This window comes from Ambystoma mexicanum, chromosome 7q, assembly GCF_040938575.1.
Source record: "Ambystoma mexicanum isolate Mex_15411 chromosome 7q, UKY_AmexF1_1, whole genome shotgun sequence".
In the NCBI taxonomy this organism is placed as follows: domain Eukaryota; kingdom Metazoa; phylum Chordata; class Amphibia; order Caudata; family Ambystomatidae; genus Ambystoma; species Ambystoma mexicanum.
In genome coordinates, this window is record NC_090941.1 from 1,124,932,223 (window position 1) to 1,124,952,413 (window position 20,191).

General features: G+C 47.2%; 1 protein-coding gene across 1 annotated transcript in view; it reads left to right on the forward strand.

The window, feature by feature from the left end:
- LOC138528215 (extracellular calcium-sensing receptor-like) overlaps window positions 1–20,191 on the forward strand; it is a 130,173-nt gene that overhangs the window by 82,496 nt on the left and 27,486 nt on the right. The window contains exon 4 of the mRNA XM_069639671.1: window positions 13,867–14,085. Within this exon, the coding sequence (XP_069495772.1) occupies window positions 13,867–14,085 (219 nt within the window). The remainder of the gene's footprint in view (window positions 1–13,866; window positions 14,086–20,191) is intronic.

Genomic DNA, 20,191 nt, shown 5'->3' on the forward strand with positions numbered 1-20,191 from the left:
TGAGAAAGCCAGATGTGAATACTTACAATTGCACTAAAATAGGTATTAATCTGTACATATACGTACTGAGTAAGAAGTCTGTATGAGTTTTACTTTTGATGCTATCTGGTATTCGCTGTTGTTTTATATTTATTAGTTATAAATGTTATGACATGTGCTAAGAAATGCTTGGTTCAGTTTATGTCTTAGTATAATTTTATTCGATTTCATTTTGTTTGATGTTTTTTTCTGTTTTCTAATTTTTTTATGTGGATATGTGTAAAGGTTTTTACTTTTTGTATAAAACTGTATCACATTAATAAATTATTATTAATAATCAAAACATTCAATGGAGTAATGAGGTAACAGTAACAAGGTAATGGATATTGTTCCAGCCCCTGGAATACCATATCCCAGTCCTCTGAATGGTTCCCATCCTCCCTCATCGCCCTGCAACTTTTTGCTCCCCGTCTCTTCTCTTGCATGGGGCCAGCTACAGGTTGAAAAAGCTGTGCAAGAATCCATTGCTGGAACTTAATTTCTCATATTTAATTCTCCTTGCAAATATGCTGGCTGCCGGTGCCCTCGGTTCCCAGAATCGAGTTCTTCAAATTATCGTGTGGGACGGCACCCAGTTTCTGGCTGCAGTTCTCCTCCCATGAGAAACATTTCCTTTTGTAACAATTAGATACTGTGGGCACCTTTGTTTTCTCAACCTTGATAATTTGATCTAACGTTTCTTTGAGTGTCAGCAACGTCTCTATTTTACAGAGTACTGTGACCTTTCAAACACTTAATCAGGGCTTCTGTGTGGTCCGCCCTCGGCCTGCTAAACTATGACCAGACAGTTGTTCACTAATATACCTAACCTTAAAACTTATTACACTTCTATGTTACTCCTACACTTACCTCTACCTACCTCGGTATGTAATATATTTGCCATCATATCTAATTAATACAACCTAAAAGCAGCAATTCTGCTCCACCTATACTAATAAAAAGAAGACCTGTGTACACATACACCAAGAGCGTACATATGTGTACTCCTACAAGATGGAGCCAAATGAGAAGAAATAAATACATGTAACCCTTGCTGCATGTATACCCTTCATTCACAGCCCTATACACCTACTGGTTAAGGACACAGATAAGTTCTATATTGTCATGCTTGCATACCCCAGTGCAGCTCCCTGCTCTCTGATGGGTGGAACCATACAAGTTACTTTTAGCGTTACTGCATTACTTCTTTAGCCTGTACGCCCATCCTCTCTTATATTGTGTCAATGTTATTAAGCACTTCCTCCAGCTCGTCATTTATCAGACCCAACAATTGGCCAAGTCCTTCACGCTTCGTCTCTAGAGGTTCAGCATTAGCCCCCTCATTCTCACACCCCTTAAACTGGTCTTCTTTGCATCTGGCTCACGGGTGCTGACAGCGTATCATTCTGTGACCAGCGTATTCAAGGCATTTTTCTTTTTTGTCTCAGCATTATTGATATGCAGAAAACTCCCACCCGTTCCCTGCCCGGCACTTTAATCACCTTTGCAGGGCACATCCTTGAATGTCTACGTTTATATTTGCAGTCGGCTGCCGCCCCTCACCAAATCACGACATTCTCCTTGGGAGGCGTCTCCCCATCCTCATCTGGCTCTAAACACCCTTTCTCCCTCAGCTCCCTCATCTCCTGCTCACCAGGCAGGGTGACAGCACAATGCTACAGCGGCGCTTCAGTCTGCGTTCTCCTTTTTGTATGGAAAGGCAGGCGGTTCACAGGAGGAGGTCCCACAATCAGTGCTCCACCGCCTGGATAATGGAGTTCTTCCTGTTATTTGTTTATTTATTTATTTGTTTGTTTAATTGTGTTCCAATTTTTACAAAGCCGTAGAAAACAATTCCATGGAGTCTATCAGAATTTTTGGGCTGAATGGGGCAGTTATTTTGGTCTATAAGCTTATCTGTATTTTATTTGTCCAGGTATTCGTTACGTTAGTCCAGGTTCAAAGCTAGGAAAAATAATGCTACCCCTGTCGCCCATCGTGTATTAGCCCTGCTTGCCAAGGCATTCCACCAGGTCTCTGCGTCAAAAGTTTCCCTACTTGCAAAAATGTTAGTCAAGTATTGTGTTCTGGGCAGGTTGGTCCCAGGGCAGAATAATAACAGATGACGAGATGTTTCCGTTGTTTCGTTCTCCCCACAGAAATGGCAGTGGTTTGAAGTTGCTTGTTTCCTGCTGGCCTTTACTTCGTTTGTCTGGATCTGATTTAGTCTGAATCTCAGGAATAGTTTGGGCAATTTTTTGTCAGGGAATTTTGCTAGATAACTTCTCACTGTATTGACCTTCGCTAGTACAGTCGGAATATCCTTTGTTGTTTTATACTGATCTGCCCGATCCAGAGTCGTAATCCAATCCGTATCCATTAGTCTTTTATTTACTTTATTGGGGTTTGTGGATAATTCTGTAGCAGAGGTATCCAGCTCTACCAAAGTTTGTTTGTTTTTTGCGGCCCAATTAGACATGGGGCCCCATTACGAGTTTGGAGGTAAGTTACGGTCCTTACAGGCATGGAGCAAATACTGTGTCGGTGTTGCTACAAGGCCACTATTAGAGGGCGATTACGAGTACGTGGTCACTAGCTTTGTGCCATGCCGTAACGAGCATACCGCCCTGCAGTAAAAGGGCGAACAATCGCCCTTACCAGCATTGCGCGAAGCGCGGATAGCTTCACCGCCATCCAAGCCATTGACATTAGCGGTGACCGCTATTAGCGGTCACCGCAATTAGCGGTCACCGCTAATAAGCGGAACCGGAAGTAGTGTCATCGCACGGAACGGGAAAGAGCACAGCGGCCATCTTTAAAAACACAATCCATTGCCATCCTCTGTAACCAGGACCGATATCACCACCACACCTCTACTTGCAGCATATCACAATGCCCAAGGCACTCAAAAAAAGTGCAGAGCACTTGCGCAAGGAACACTTGTCACAGGAGGAGTTGAACATGCTGGCCGAGATGCTGCAAGAAAATGTAGATGTCGTCTTCTCCACCAACATGTCTCGACCTGCAGTGCAGCGGAAGAAGGAGATATGGGTGGAGGTGGCACAGAAAGTGAGTGCCGTTGGCACCACCCCCGCACACCTAAAGATGTCCGGAAGCGCTGGGACGACCTGCGCTTACGCGTGCGGAACATCATCTCTGCCAACCGTAACCTGGGGATGGCTACAGGTGGTGGTGCGGCCTCCCCCATAAAGATGCAACCCTGGGAGGAGATCTGTGCAAGCACCATTGGGATGGAGGCAATCGAAGGAGTGGGGGATATGGAGCGTGGAGCCCCGTCATCGGCTGACGCAGGTAGGTGTCCCAAATGAAACACTGTAAAGAACTACACGATGAAGCCCCCCTGAAGTCACAGTGCAATGATGGGAATCAGGGAGCACCAGACACATTTTTTCAAGACTGCCTACAGGCAGTGCACAGCACCATCTTGTCCACATGCATGATGCACCCCATATATGTCTCATCCCAGACGCATCCCTGCATAACCCAACCAAAAGGCAAGCAACCCGTATGTCACTACCCCAATGCCAATCACCTGCCATTCCATAGAAATGCAGCTACCACAATGCATGCCTGATGCATGTAGACCCATCACTAATGGACTCCCTCTCTTGGTCCCCCACATGCACAAATTCTGAGAGTGAAGACCAGGACCCCAGGGAGGACGCTGCGACACCAGCCAAGAGGTCTAGGGGCATGGCGGCAGCAAACCGTCCCTCAACATCCAGGGGAAGAGGGCAACCTGCACTACTGGGCAAGCCCAACACAACGTGGGATCCGAAAGCACAACTCTCCATCACTGACACCACCCCAGCAACCCCACCAGCCACATCCACACTGGAGTCTGTGGCTGAAGGCACAGTTTCAACAGCAAGCAGTAGCATTGGTGCTGTGTCTGATGACGAACTATAAACACCGACGCCCGGAACACCTACTGGTACAGGCCCCCATCAGTCACCTCACCTTCAGCCCCATGGGGAGCACGCATGAGGGCCAAAACATTCCGCATGCACCAACAACATCCACCAGTGTCCGGGACAGGCCTGAGGGCATCAGGGCAATACAACAGCGCCAGGAGGAGCTGACGGAGCTGCTGAACCAACACATAAAGGAATGTGGCCAGGCAAGGGAGGAAATGAGGGCATGCACAGCATCCCTCAAATCTGCCATAGAGTCTACAGGCAAAGACATATGTAGTGAAATGGCGGCTGTGAGGCAGGTCCTCACCCAAATGGTGTCAGCATTGGAGGCACTGCGTCCCACACAGGTGGTTCAACAACCAGAGGCCTCCTCAAATAGCAGCTCCAGACAGACCAGCCCCCTGCATCGGTCTGTCCGGAATCTGCGCAAGTCAGACAGGGGTCCACCCGATGCTGCCAGTGGTAAAGCGGTGTAGGTGCAGCCTGGCAATCCAAACTCCTGAAGAACAATGGTGCATGCAAGTGCACACCATGTGTGGGGAAGTTGAGGGGGGAGGGGAGGAGGGTGTGTGGGGTAGTTGAGGGGGGAGAGGGTGTGTGGGGTAGTTGAGGGGGGAGAGGGTGTGTGGTGTAGTTGAGGGGGGAGGGGGAGGGGGAAGAGGGTGTATGGGGTAGTTGAGGAGGGAGGGGGAGGGGGAGGGGGGAGAGGGTGTGTGGGGTAGTTTAGGGGGGAGGGGGGAGAGGGTGTATGGGGTGGTGGGCTTCTGCACTTAACATGTTACATTTTTCAATACACCTGTTGTGAAATCAGAATTAGAATGAGCGGACATTGTTTATTGTGTACGTGTGCTTTATTGGTGAACAGTCTACAGTGTCCATGTCCCTGACGCACCCAGTGCCCTGAGTCCCACCTCGATGTCACACTCCCCATACATGTGTGCTAGAAACATTGGTTTATCAAAGTCTGACGCACGGCATGTCCCTCCTGTGCATCGCTGCCTCCCTGAAGTGCAGCCCCATCCCCACCCTCCTCATCCTCATTGTCAGGTGGTTGCAGTTCAGCGTCAGGGGGCAGAGGCACATTCCGTCTGATGCACATATTGTGTAGCATGACACATGCCATCACGATCTTGCCCACCTTCTCATGCCCATACAGGAGTGCCCCACCAGACCTGCTAAGGCAGCGAAACCAGGCCTTCAAAAGGCCAAATGTCTGCTCAATTACTACACGGGTATGTGTATGCGCACAATTGTATTCCTCTTCGTGCCTGTTCTGCCGGTTCCGGACTGGGGTAAGGAGCCACCTCTTCAAGGGATAGCCTGCATCACCTGCATGTGTGCAAGAATGGTCATGTGTAAGTGATCATATCATATGGTACGTGTATCAAAGACACCATAGCATGCATTTATTTCCTGTTGGCACTACCATATCCATGCATGAATACAGCCTCATGACGTTACTGCAATGTGTGTATTCATCAGATCGACAGATGTGCTTGGCATCGTCTAGTGGGTGCAGGGGTGTCCTATTCCTTGTGAGTGCCCATGCACTGTGGTAGTCCACGGCGGTTGTTGACATGATTTGGGTGTCGTGTGATCAATTGTATGCTTTCATCCTGTCACTGTTGATGGCAGACTCATGATGATCTCACTCTGCACAACAGATGTGGACATGCTGCTTAGGTGGGCCTCTGTGTTGGTGTTGGGGTGTGTTCATGTATTTTTCCCTCATGTGACTCCTTTGTATGCAGTAATGTAGAACTGCCCTTCTTGATGATGGTATTTGGTACTGTGCATTGGCCATACTAACTGCTTGTCACTGCATTATTGGGTTGTGGGGGCAACGGTCTGATTGTGTGCAGTGTACATGTTGATGGCTATGGAATGGTTCCAACACTGCATCATATTCATGGTAGGGCAGTTTACGTTGTGCATTTTGGGGTCAGGTGTCAGGTGAAGTCTGGCCTGCTTTGGGGTATGAGCATGGTCCATCCTCTCAGGTACTCTCAGCCAGGTGAAGTATGCATTTCTCCCCCCCCATCTCATCCAGGTGAAGTATGCATCTCTCCCCCAATCACCTATCCACATCGCGATGCCATGAGCCTGACATGCAACTCACCGAGAAGCCAGGATCTCTGCCCTGCATGTCGCTCCATGTAGCGTGGTATCGTGGAGTTCCGCAAGAACCTTGAATCATGGGTTGATCCAGGTAATCGGGCACAACAATGTGTGATGATCTTGTTTGAGTCACATACCATTTGCACATTGATGGAGTGGTATAACTTACGGTTGCGGTACACTGCCTCCATGGCATGTGGGACCACCAATTCCACATGGGTGCAGTCGATGGCGCCAACGCAACCAGGGATGCCGGCCGGTGAATGGAAACCAACTTTGGTGTTGGAGATCTCCAGGGTAGTCCGTGGTAGGAAAATGTGGTCGCCTGTGTGCTTCAGGAGGGCATCCAGCGCTTGGTTCAGTGAACATGAGACTAATGGCTGTGATATGCCATGCATGTGCCCCACTGTGTGCTGGTAGGTGCCTGTGGCCAGGAAGTGGAGCACAGACACTACCTTCAGTAGAGGTGGGATGTCGGTGCGTATTTCAAAGAGGCTGACAATGTCGTCATGTATCATGTCCACTACGGTGGTGATGGTGTCCCGGTCCAGACGGAACAGGGTGTGGATCTGCTCAGTGTTTAGGTTGAATGGACTGGCTCTGATGCGAGGGATTGGGGTCTCCCTGTGTGGTGCCACTTGTTGCACTGGTGGGGCATGCTGGGCCTGCCTCACCCTCCTTCTCCTCCTGCATCTCCTCAGTGCTGCCTGTTGTTGTTGTTGTTGTTGTTGTTGCTGGAGTTCCACTTAATCATGTCCTCCAGCCCCATCATTGCTAGTTGTATTGGAATCATTTTGGTGTGTGACTGGGTGTGGGAAGGAGTGGGGTGTGCTCCTTTTGTGCTGGCCCAGTCTATATTGCCTCCACCTGTGCTGATTGTGTGCACATGTGGCAGGTGGGAACACTGCACAAGGGCGTTTACGGGTAGTCCGTGATGCCGGTATTTACTCCATGCCGGTAAGGTACTTTTCGGGCTTCAGTAGGCCGTTATTTGCATGTTCGCCTGACTTGTGATGTCCTCCTGTTTACGCCATGCCGGTATTGCCGACATGAAGGGTCGCGTGCCCGCACCCATGCCGCTATTAGAGGCACTGTTATTTACGGTGCCGCTAATAGCAGGTTGGCGGGTCGTAATGGCCAGGAGCAGTAAGCGATGCCGGTAATCCTTTACCGGCATCGTTTTTTCCCTTACCTCCAATCTCGAAATGAGGCCCATGATGTTGTTCTTTCCCCTTTCCATTTCTGCATTGATGATTTGCATTACCTTAATTCTCGGTTCTGTGATGACTTTTCTGTAGAGAATCAGTGTATTTCATGTCACCATTGCCGTCATTGATGGTAGACGTAGTTCTCTTCTGATCAGAGCCATAGGTGTAGTTTTTGACAGACCAAGTACATTCCTCCAGAAATTGCTCTTGATTTTAACCCATAGAGATCCTGGCAGATGCGGCATGGCGTCAGACCCATATAACATGCTTGATGTTACTTTTGCCTTAAAGAAATTAATCACAGGGATCAGTGAGTACCGACCATATTTATTGTCAATGCCCTTAGCTTGGGTTGTCAGAGTGCTTATTTTTGCCAAGAGTGCTACTTGCATGGGCTGTTCCAAAGCTGTGCTGCTTAGCATCACCCCCAGGTATTTGAAGACCTCTACTTTTTCTAGGGCCGTGCCATTGGCTGTCCATTTGTACTTTTCTCCTTGTTTTATCTTTTTCCCCATAACCAATATCTTGGTCTTTGCTTTGTTCATTTCTAGATTATTGGTTTTCAGAAATTGTGCCAAGTTATTTATCTGTCTTTGAAGACCCACCGGTGACAGGTCAAGGAGTATGATATCGTCGGCGTAAAGTAATCTAGATATTGTCTCTCCTCCTACTGATGGTGGAACAATTCTTAGCTCATTTTCAGAATCTGCATAGCCCGCTATGTAGGCGTAATATAACGCAGGGGCCAGAAGGCACCCCTGCTGCACGCCCCAAGCGGTCTTGATCTCTTCTGATAGGTACCCGGCTTTGTTGAGTCTTACTCGCATTGAGGTTTCTTGATACAATGCTCGAATGTGCCCAATTATTGCTTCTGGACAGTTGTTGTTTTTTAGTTTCTTCCACAAGCGTTCTCTGCTGACGTGGTCGAACGCTTGGACGAGGTTTATTAGTGCTAGATACACTGTGGGGCCATATTGCATGGTTCTTGCTTTTATAGCGCTCAGCAGAAGGATGTTTGTTGTAGTCCCTGTGTTCTTTGTAAATCCTGATTGAAATATGTCAGCCAGGTCTGCAGCTTTTAACCAGTTCTGGAAAGCGTCCAAATCGAGGGATCAGAACACTTTACCAATCACATCTAGGAGAGCAATTGGATGATATTGGCACGAGTCGTCTCGTGGCCCCCTTTTGAAGAATGGGTCTACCGTACCTTTCCTCCATGAAGCTGGTATTTCTCTTGCCTTATTGCATCTCTTGAAAATTTCACTCATTAGATGTGCCCAGTCTTACGGATTTCTCTTCAATTCCAGATTAGATATGCTGTCTGGGCCAGGTGCTCTTGAGTTTGTCAATTTCCTTGATTTTTGATAGAATTGTTTCCGTGTCATCCGGGATTCCCCATAGAGACTTTGTGCTGGTCGTAGATTTGTAGGTCGATGACATGGGTAGTTTGTATAGATTGCTAAAGTGAGAGACCCATTTGGCTTCCCTGACGTTGTTCTGCAGCAAGTCATCATTTACACCGTTTACGTTTCTGATTAAAGACTAGAATTCATTTGAATTTTTACCCTGAATTGTGCAGAGTATTTCCTCAGCATCGTTTTGATATAATGCGTGTCTTCGTTGCATCAGCCACTGTCTGTACTGTGTTTTGGCTTGCTTTACCCATTTTTGGTTTTCCAGCGTATTGGATATTTTGTTGATTCAAATTAGCTGTCTCATGATTTTCCTGCTTGTTATGATCTGTAAATCGTATGTATGACGGTGCTGCTTTCTTCCTTCTGGATTGTTTGCTCTTTCGTGATATATATTTGTAGAAGAGGGGTGTAGTCTATTATATTGCCCCTTGCTCCTTGGGTCCATTTTTATTTTCTGTGGATTCCAAGTACAAATTTGTAATTGACTTCATTGCCTTTTCAGATAGCTTCAATCCGATTCCCTGCTACGTGGTCTCTAGTTCGTGGAACATTCTCTGCTTTATGTCTCTTGGGGCTGACCAAGTTGTTTTCAAAATATTGTGATCGCTGTTTGTGCTTCAGAGAACTGCATAATTCACAATTAAGCCCAAAATGTCCTTTGAGACATAGGTATGGTCTATCGTGCTACCTTGGTTGTTGAGTTCCCAGGTGGGTAAATGTAGATTCGATCTATGGCATGACCAATGGAGATTGTGAAGATCGTATTCGGCCATCAAATTTTCCAAAAGTCTTCCTCTTACAAAAATTGGGGCTGATCTTGGAAGATGGTTCCTTTGGTCTCCAATGTTTACACAGATCACATTGAAGTCACCTGTGACAATTACATGGTTTATGTGGAAATTCAATGATAGCTCTTCTAGTGTGTTGGTTATTATTTCCAAGTATTTGTCATCTTTGATGGACTCCGGATTCCAGTAAGTGTTTAACAGGGCAATGTTTTCCAATATTATGGTTCCTTCAGCGCTTGGTCGCCTTTTCCATGCTAATACTGCTCCTTAAATAAATGGTGAATGTAGGGCTTGAGCGCAGATGTCTAGGTCTGAGCCTGAGCGGATAGCTGTAATTAGTCCTGCTGTTGGCCTGCCTGTCAAACCGTTATTAGTTTGTTCTACGGGTGTGTGGAATCTGGCCTTACTCTGCTAACTGGTCATGGTGGTCTGTGTAACTACTGTACAAGCCACACATCTGCTTAAGTGTTACAGGTTTGTGCTTAATTCTACTGGAATGAGGCCTTTCAGAGTGCCAAATTAAATGTGATGTTGTTACTGTATGAATTGTGCATAGTGTACCCTGACCTTATCGCCCTATAGAATCTGGGCTTGCAGTACTAACTGGACACACTTGGAACTGGTCTCACTTTACCAGCTGGGTCAATGGAATGTGAAAACACTGTTAACGTGCCAAACTTTAATCTAGCCTTAAAATGTTCAATGGGCATAATGAGACCTGGTCATACTGTGGAAATTAGGCATTGTGGTGTCTGCAAAGTTAGCATTTAAATATGAGTCTGGCACTGACAACAATTCCATCTGGCTGTGGTGTGCAACATTCTAGCCATGCTGTGATCCAGAAACCTGGTGAAACTTATCTAACTGAACAGTCAGGAATCTCGCAGTACTTTGCTGAGTGGGCATAATGGAATGTTGTCATCCTCTATTAACGGGGCATTATCTAGCTATTTGCTGCAATGATATGATATATGATATGATATGGCATTTGTAACGCGCCTATACACAGGTGTTTCAATGCTAACTTGTCATCATTTCTCTCCACCCCTCTCTCTCCACGTGTGGTGTCCCCAGGGCTCTATCCTCTCACCCTGGCTCTTCAATGTCTATCTTGTCCCTCTGGACCACCTGACCTCCATGTTCTCTTATAACTTTCAGTGTTATGCGGATGACACTCAGCTGTCTTTCAGGCTTCCATCAGTCTCCTCTCCTCCCTCACTCATTCTTGACTGTCTATCCGTGATTCAGGATTGATGCGTTTCCAACAATCTTTGCATTAATGCCAGTAATATGGAGATCCTTCTTATTGGGACCCCTGCTTTCCCTCTCTCACTCTGGTCACCCTCCTTGGGCCCTTTGCACTCACCTTCCTGTGAGGCAAAAGACCTTGGCGTCATCTTCGACTCCAACTTCTCCTTCGCTCCTCACATCTTGAACCTTGCCAAAAAGGCCCACTTCCAGCTGCACCTCCTCAGTGGTACTCTTCCTTTTCTCACTTTCCCTGAGAATCTCATTGTCTCCAGAGCTCTGGTTCTCTCTAGGCTGGACTACTGCAACAGCCTCTTTCTCAATCTGCCTTCTTCTACTCTGCACACTCTACAACTAATCCAGAACAGGACTGCCAGACAAATCCTTGGCCTCAAGCCCAGGGACTGCATCTCTCCAGCCCTGTAATCTCTCCATTGGGTCCCAGTGGCTTCAAGGATCAAGTTCAAGACCCTCTGCATTGTCCACAAGGCTTTCTGGGGGCCAGGGACCCCACTACTTCCAACTCTCTCTTATGAAATACCTTACTTCTAGAGCCCATCACTGAGTTACCTCCTAGCAGAACGTGGGGATACATCGCTCTCCTCTGCAGTTGCCTCCTCTGGAATAGCCTCCCTGCCCCTCTCAGACTTTAGCCGGACCACATGAAGTTCCGGAAAGAGCTCAAGGCTGTCTTTTTCTCATCTCCCTTCTCTCTCTCGCTCCTTTGCTAACTTATATGTCTGCTGCGCTGACTGGTTACTTGGTTCCCTCAGATTCTCACTAGATACCAGGCTCCTCCATGACCAGTCTTCCTTTTCACTGCCACCTGGCCTAGTGCACAGTTAGGGGCTGTACATATAACCCCTACAGCCTCCCTGCCTCCTGCACTCACTCAGTGCCATCCTGCCCTGATCGCACTCCCCCCCTTCTTCTCCCTCACACTTTATCAGTCTCCTGGGGTGGCTGTGCCTCTCCTACCTATCCTCTCAACCATGGTGTTCCCCAAGGCTCCTTCTTTGGCCGTTTTCTCTTCTCACTTTATACCACCTTCCTAGACCCTATCATCTCCTCTTTTGGCGTTTGACACCATTTCTACGCAGACGATACTCCACTTTTCCTTTCCTTCTCCTCCTTCTTTGACATCCACTTGAAGCTTTCATCTTGTCTTTCCACCATTAAATTTTGGATGTCCTCTCACTTCCTATCCCTAAATGTGGACAAAACTGAAGTCCTGTTCTTTCCTGCCAACACTACTCCTCCCTCTCCCCTCCTCCTTTCATTCTCTTTTCCCCTTCCAAACTCTCCTTATCTCCCCATGCCCGCAACCTTGGCCTTCACATTGATTCCAATCTCTCCCTCTCTCACCACATTTCTCTCACGGCTAAATCCTGCCGCTTTCACCTTTTTAACATCCGTCAAATTCGACACTACCTCACATTCCATGCCACTAAGCTCTTAATCTCCTCCCTTATCTTCTCCAGACGTTTCTACTGCTCCACTTTCTTATTTGGATGCCGCTCCTCTCACCTCACTCCCCTCAAATCTGTCTATCACTGTGCTATTCGCTCTCTCTGCCTTCTCTCACCCCTTGACTCCATCTCCTCTTCCCTCTCCTCACTTGGTTGGCTCCCTTTTCACCCCCAGCTTAAATTCAATTTCCTCTGCCTCGTATTCAAATCCCTCTATGGTCTTGCTCTACCTCACCTTTCCTCCCTTCTCGCTTTCTACACTCCTTCTGGCCCACTCAGCTCTGCTGATCTGTTCCTTCTCACTTCTCTCCTCCCCCTCCCAGCTGTGCCACTTCTCGCTTCCGCTCCTTCATGCTACTTGCTCCTTTCCACTGGAACCGTCTCCCTCTCCACATCCGATCTATTTCCTCCGATCCCACCTTCCGCACTTCCCTAAAATCCTACCTCCTCCACTCACCTCCCTAACTCCTACTCTTCCTTCCTCACACCACTCTCTCCTTACCCTCTACTCCTATTGCTTCTCTCGCCTTTGGTCTTCTCCCCTCATGCTTAACTACATCACTCATGTAAATTGTTCTTTACACTGTTCCTAGCACTTGATCCTAATGTTATTATGTCTTGCTTATTCTCATTCTTGTTATCCTCCTGCTTCTCTCCCTCTCCTCACATGCTCAACCTCTTCAATCTTGTAAATTGTTCCTTATACTGTTTTCTGGTACTTGATACAAATGTTACTCTGTTTTGCTAATTGTTATTCTCCTAGTCCTTTTGTAAAGCGCTTTGGTGTAAAGCACCCTATAAATGTTAATAAATACAAATACTAGCCCTTGCGCTTCTATTTTCGCACTTGCACGATCCGAAAGACACAAGGCCTAGTAAAATTATTTGTCTTGTGCTCCCTATACCTTCCCTCCCTGTTCTTGTGGTGCCCAGACACACTTGTGTACAGACACGTTATAAATGCCATACCATGGCATATGATTGAGTGAATACATGACCATTACTATGCTTCTACTGTGTTCATGCAGAGATCTACATGGCAGCTGGTTCCAATGGTGTGTGTGCCTGGCCTTTTGTTAATTAAACCTGGAAATGGTGCGCTGATATGCACATTTGATGGCAATAGGTCATATGATAGTGATTGCCACATATTATTGCAATATCTAGCAATGTGTGATTCTTCCTGGGTACTAGACAGCAGTGCCTGCCATATTCCTATACATCAGACACAACTACTGGCGTTGCCAGTGCATGCTGTGTAATGACGTCACTCACACTTTATATAAACGTAGCATCTCTGCTGCTCTCTCCGTACAGACACCTCTTCCTCTATCCCCCATAATCTCATACCTTCTTCCACGTTCCCTCACCCCCTAGTTTATCCCAGTAGCACCAGAGGGTGGATGCCTCCTGCAGTGATGCTGTTTCCCAGGGTAGAGCAGTGGAGCACTGCTTCATTGACAGAAGAATAATAATAATGATAACGTGTGTTCCTATATAGCACGCGATGCTAGATTGCCCCTGCTTCTAAGCGCTGTAATAACACATGCTGTTATTGCCCAGTTTGATGCTACTCTCACTGCAGTCAGATTTTCAAGACACACTGGCACTGTTGGCTCAAGCGACAATGCGGAAATAATGAACCTTGTGCTTCCCCCCTTCAGGTCCTCCACTACGTGAAGAACATGAACGTATCCATTGGAAATGGGGACACAGTGTCCTTCGATGTGAATGGAGACGCTCCACTTGCTTATGACATCCTCAATGTGCAGATACTTAACAGCGATGACGTCCATCTGGAAAATGTGGGCCGCTATGACCCCCGAGATGGCAAGGGTGTTACTGTCAACACAAACTCCATTCTGTGGGCCAAATTCTCACAGGTGAGAAGCACCCAGTCCACACCAGTAATGGGGCGTCATCTATGTTTACCATGCATGCTAGTAGAGTCCTGCTAGATAACACACATTGCAGAGGTGCGTGCACAATGCAGAGGACAGGAGGACCTGCAATCAGCTGGTTCCTGATGGGTATTTATGTGATACAAGAAGACATCGGTGAGCCAATCACTCTCCAAAGTCTCCTTTGCTCCTTTCAAGCTCAATGATTAACCCAAAAAGAGGTCAAAGGCCACCCAAAAAACAAACATGAGATAAAGAATGTAGCAGCCAATGAAAGAGGAATTATATAAACCACAAGACTGTGCCAGCTTTGACACCCCAACACATATGTAGGGTGTCCTAGCTGGATCGTGATAAGGTTGACCGGTCCATCAGACTTTAGCATGAGGCTGTTGTGTGACCGCCCTGTACTTTCCCTATGGCACACTCTGAGTATCATGGCTCAGCTCAGGTGTCCTGTTGCACTGTGCATTAATGTGATACTTCATGTGATGTGCCAACAAACTCATATATGCAGTCGCCATGAGCACAGACTTAAGCCTGGTGGTGTTGCCATCTCTGCAACCCGTGGTTAGTTATGAAAGGTGTGTGACTCTAATGTGTGGCTGACATCTTCCTTTCAGCCTGCTGCCCTAAACAGCCCATGCCCCCGCCCCCCAACTGTTCACTATCACATCTCACCTGTTTTACTGAAAGGAAGCCACCCCTTGGTTGCCCATCTCCACCCCATCACTACCTCCTACTGTTGCCACCGCACTATGCACCCAAAGGTCGCTGCACACAGGGGAGATGATATAGATGCTCTTCTCCAACACTATCCAACAGCCTACGGCATACTGCACAGAAAGCATACACTTCCCCACACACAGGCAACAGTGCACGCCTCCCGCCTCCCACAGATGTTCTGAAGGCAGCCATGAGCCCACCCACAGCCCTACCTCTTAGCTTGCAGGACCTGAAGCACCGAGAGGCCATGCAATAGGAAGATACAGTAACATAACTTTCATATCCCCAGCTCCTTTCGGTGGACTTGCTTTAAGCCATGCCAAGTGTGGCCCACCACTGCACCCACTGGATGACGAGTTTCTCTGGAACTGAGGTGTTCTTGCATAAGTGTGGGGGACCTCGGATGGGGCCAGCTGGTACCTCCAGTGGTGACCTCTTGAGGTCAAGAAAATGTTCCTTGCGGGAGCAGGTGAAGGCTGAGGCCAACATAGGATGCTCCATCTCTGCATTGCTATTCTCCACTTTCCCACCTGGTTCTCCTGGTGATTTCTTTCTGGGAAAGGTTATTTTAAGGGAGAAGGAATGGGTAGCAAGCATTGGGAAAGCCAACTGCTAAGGCGTTGGTGCAGGTTGTGTAAAGGTGTGCAATTGCATTGTATCTGTGTTTTTTTTAATGAGATTCAATGTTGATTTCTAAAAGTTTGTGAATTTTGAATTTTTGTGTAAATTGTTGTCCTGTGACACATTTGAAAATATAATTAAAGCAATGTTATTTTACATTTGAAAAGGTGCAGGATCTACATTTTAAGGCAATCTAGTTCATTTGAAATAGTAAGACATTCAATACAATGGGCATCACGCTCTCCAGCGCTCTGGTCCTCTCCAGGCTGGACTACTGCAACAGCCTCTTCCTCAATCTTCCTTTATCCTCCCTTCGTCCCCTTCAACTAATCCAGACTAGGACTGCAGGATTTATCATTGGCCTCAGGCCCAGGGACCGCATCACTCCACCCCTAAAACCTCTCCACTGGCTCCCGGTAGCTGCAAGGATCAAGTTCAAGGCCCTCTGCATCCTCCACAATGCTTTCTGGGGCCTGGGCCTTCACTATATCCAACTCTCTCTCCCTAAATACCCCCCTACTAGATCCCTTCAGTCTTCTAGCTCCAACTCTCTGCAGATCAGATGCTTCTCTAAGCATAGAGTGCGGCGGGGGGCAGATCTCTCTCCTCCGCAGGAGCCTTCCTCTGGAATAGACTCCATGCCCCTCTAAAGCTTGAGCCGAATCTCCTTAAGTTCCAGAAGCTCCTCAAGACCCTCCTTTTCTCATCTTTCTTCCCTCCCCCCAGCCCCTGCAAATGCCTGTGTCTGCCTCAGTGACTGGCTACCTAGTTCCCTCTGAGTTCTACAGGACACCAGGCCCCCCTGCCAAGTCCACCTCCTTCCTTGCACTTAGCATGTGGTCTCTCATCCCCCGCACCACATGCAGTCCCCTACACTTGCCCATTTGGCCTCCCCTTAGCACTCACCTAGCCCCTGTGCCCCCCCTGCTCCCTCCCTTTTTACTTGCACTCTCTCCTCTTTGCCCTGCACTTCCCTTACCACTCTAGCACTTCGCATTTCGCGCAGACTGCCACCCCCCGCACATATTGTTACTGCACTTGCACAATTCAAATGTCACAAGGCCTAGTAGGACCATTATTGGTATCTTTTCCCTTGTTCCCCCACCCTTTCATTTTGTCTTTTGGTGCCTTGAAACACCGTTTCTTGTATAGGCGCCTTACAAATAACCAATAAATACATTAAATAAAACGCCATCAAAGAGTGCATGTCAAGTAGTTTACAGTAACAGATTTAGTGGCTGTATTCTTCCCATCTTTGTCAAGTGACGTCTTCTCCCATTTCTGAGACATGCAATAATAGTTGTTAAGATAACGGAATGAATGGACACTCAGTGCTTTAACATGAGAAGTGTAGGGCAGACCCAAAAAAACAATCGATACAAAATCACTCCAGAAAGCGTTAATAAAGAGTGCATGACTTGCAAGAAAAAACAATGTTTTATTACATGCAAATATGTCTGGGAGTGTCAGTCAGTCCCATAGAACTGACAACTGAAACCACGCTGGACACGCCTATTCTAATATACATATTTCATAGGAGAAAACCGCACATTAACATAAGCACAATATGTCAGATACAGCATAATCCCATGTTCCCCATTGGCTAACATGGATACACAAATCTAAACATCCCCTGTAGTTCATCTCACCATTGGTTGTGGACATCTAAGTACAACCCTTACAGGATAATCTACTGTAACGAGATTGGTTCATTATACCCAGGTAAATTGTGGCAACAAGTTACTCTTCTTATTGGTCAAGACAACTTTGAACATCTTGTGATGTGCATACACCCTAGAGGGCCCAATCAGGGAGGTAGTGTGAACAAAGAGGTCAAACCTGCCCGGCGATACACTAGCTTCTTAATGAGATGAGACAATTTGACACCCCTGAATGGCTCATTTGACTTTGCAGCTGTACACTTTGGCATCACCTCTTGTGACTCCCATCTGAGAACACGCTGCACCCCTAACACGGCCCCTACTCTATCTCTCTTGGGAACCAGGTGTTTAGAAAAACACAGTGGAGGCACCACTGTTGGGAATTAATTTCTCATATTTGTTTGTCCCAGTTAATAAAAACAACTGCAGTTCAAATGGTCTGGCTAGTTTTCCCTGGGGGAGCTATTGCGCTAAACCTAGCTTTACCGCTTGGCAGTGACCGATATCCGGCCCTGTTCTCATTAAGGCTGTCCTCCACAGCTGCAACACTAATCTAATCATCTAAGACCAACATTCAGTTCCCTGCTCCTGTACACTACTCAACCTGACACAATTTACTCTACTCCAACCTGGCAATGCATGGCTCTCCCTCTGCTCCAACCTGGCAATGCTTGGCTCTGCCTCTGCTCCAACCTGGCCAAGCCTGGCTCTGCCTCTGCTCTAACCTGATAATGCCTGGCTCTGCATCTGCTCCAACCTGGCAATACCTGGTTCTGCCTCTGCTCCAACCTGGCAATGCCTGGCTCTCCCTTTAATCCAATCTGGCAATGCCTTGCTCTCCCTCTGCTCCAACCTGGCAAAGCCTGGCTCTGCCTCTGCTCCAACCTGGCAATGCCTGGTTCTGCCTCTGCTCCAACCTGGCAATGCCTGGCTCTCCCTCTAATCCAATCTGGCAATGCCTTGCTCTCCCTCTGCTTCAACCTGGCAATGCCTGGCTGTGCCTCTGCTCCAACCTGGCAATTCCCGGCTCTGCCTCTGCTCCAACATGGCAATACCTGGCTCTCCCTCTGCTGCACCCTGGCAATGCCTGGCTCTGTCTCTGCTCTAACCTGGCAATGCCTGGCTATGCCTCTGTTCCAACCTGGCAATGCCTGGCTATGCCTCTGCTCCAACCTGGCAATGCCCGGCTCTCCCTCTGCTCCAACCTGGCATTGCCTGGCTTTGCCTCTGCTCCAACCTGGCAATGCCTAGCTCTCCCCATTTATATCCAGTGTATTAACCCACAGTGTTGGCACCGGAGATAACACAAGTAATGATCATTTAAAGTGGTCACTGCACAGACTATCCCTTAACTTGCTGGTTGCTCTGCCACCTATGAACGCCAACTTCTCTCCTAGTGGAAATGTTGAATAGGTGATGTACCAAACGTAATGGTGGGCAGTCGGGTCCGACTGAGATATTTGCTCTTTACGCATACGCAGTCTGCAAGGACCCTTTATTCTCCTCCCTGACCATGCTATGGCCAGTGGTCTTGCCTTCTCCAAGTACTACACAGATTGTGAATGAGGCAATGGGCGGGGTCAAAGGTCTCTGGAGAAGGGAAATGCACACCTAGACATGAAGCTTTCCATGTGCCACACAACCCTTAGGTTGTCCTAAATCTCCCATCATCAAAGGCATTGAGTGCTGGCTGTTGCTCCCATGTGTGCCTGCTGAAAGACTCACAACAGCTCTCCTGCAGTTTAGTCCATCTAGAAGCTGTGCCCAAACAACACATCTCCAAGTCTGTCCAGTTTGTGAGAATCAAGTTGTCAATTACCAAAGACTTGAAAGTACATTTGCAAAGCACAAGGGATTGTTTAGGCCAACATTACTTTGCATTCTGGTACATGTAAATTTCCATTCACCTTGGTGAAAATAAAACCATAATTACAATTTGCGCTCAATATAAGGTTTTATATATTTGTCTATATTTGTCAGATTTGTTCATATTGCGATTGACATTCTTTTATTCATCTTTATAAAACAGAACATTTGTTTAGCTACTTAAAACTTCAGATTAGCCAACATGAATGTCAGTTAGGGAGGAGAAGATAAGTAGTCAATTTCCAGGGGATTGCCAGTTTGCCAGTTTGGGATTTGGGCAATCCCCCAACTGCCAAACATGCGCTTCCTTTTCTCGCTTGGTGTCTTCTCTAACACTATCCGTAACGCTTCTTCTCCTCCTATGCCTTAGCTTTTTCTGCTGCCTTCTCGCTCCTTCTGCTGACCCTTTCTTGCACCTCCTCCTTCTCATTCTCAACCTCACACAGACTTTCCCTCCTTCTGAACTCCCCTCTCGGCCTACACCTTCCTGCTCCAATTTCAGATCCATCTCTGTTGTACACCAAGTTTCAGCCAAAATATTGTTACTGCACTCTTGCATCTCTCGGATTCTATGGGGAGGAATTGATAGCTCAGGAGCAACGCATTTGTCTTGGATGGAAGACAACACAGCGCAACGCAGGTTCGAATCTCGATCCCGCGCTTAGAAACCACTCGCTGGTATTAAGCGCATTATGAACAATAAATATAATAAAATACATAAATATAGGAATTTGATCCTGCCGCTAGGTGTGGTCATGTTTATGCTATACATTTGATTGGTGTAACTATGACCTTTCACCCAGATTGCATTTTCCCAAGGTGACTCTCATGACTTAATTAAACCCAAGCACCATCTGGGGAAATGTTACGGATAACTCAAAGAACACTCCAACTCCCAGAGAAGGTTCAAGGTTATGTATTGATGTCATTGGCAGGGTGTAATGGCAGACCCATCTATCTCATCTAGATCCAGACATTCCCAGCCATTACCCAGGCATTACTAGTCTCCTCTAGAGAGATACTATTTTCCCTACAGTCTAGTACCTATTTTGCTGTCAAGGAGACGCTAAAGGCAATTACCTTCATTGTCTAAGCTCCCTCCAGGTCTTTCAAAACTAATCCTATACTATCAAGGTTGTTTATATTGAAATAGATGAAGGAATGTGACCGCCAGATAGCCTGATTTTCCTCTCCCGGTCTCCGAATGTAATTCT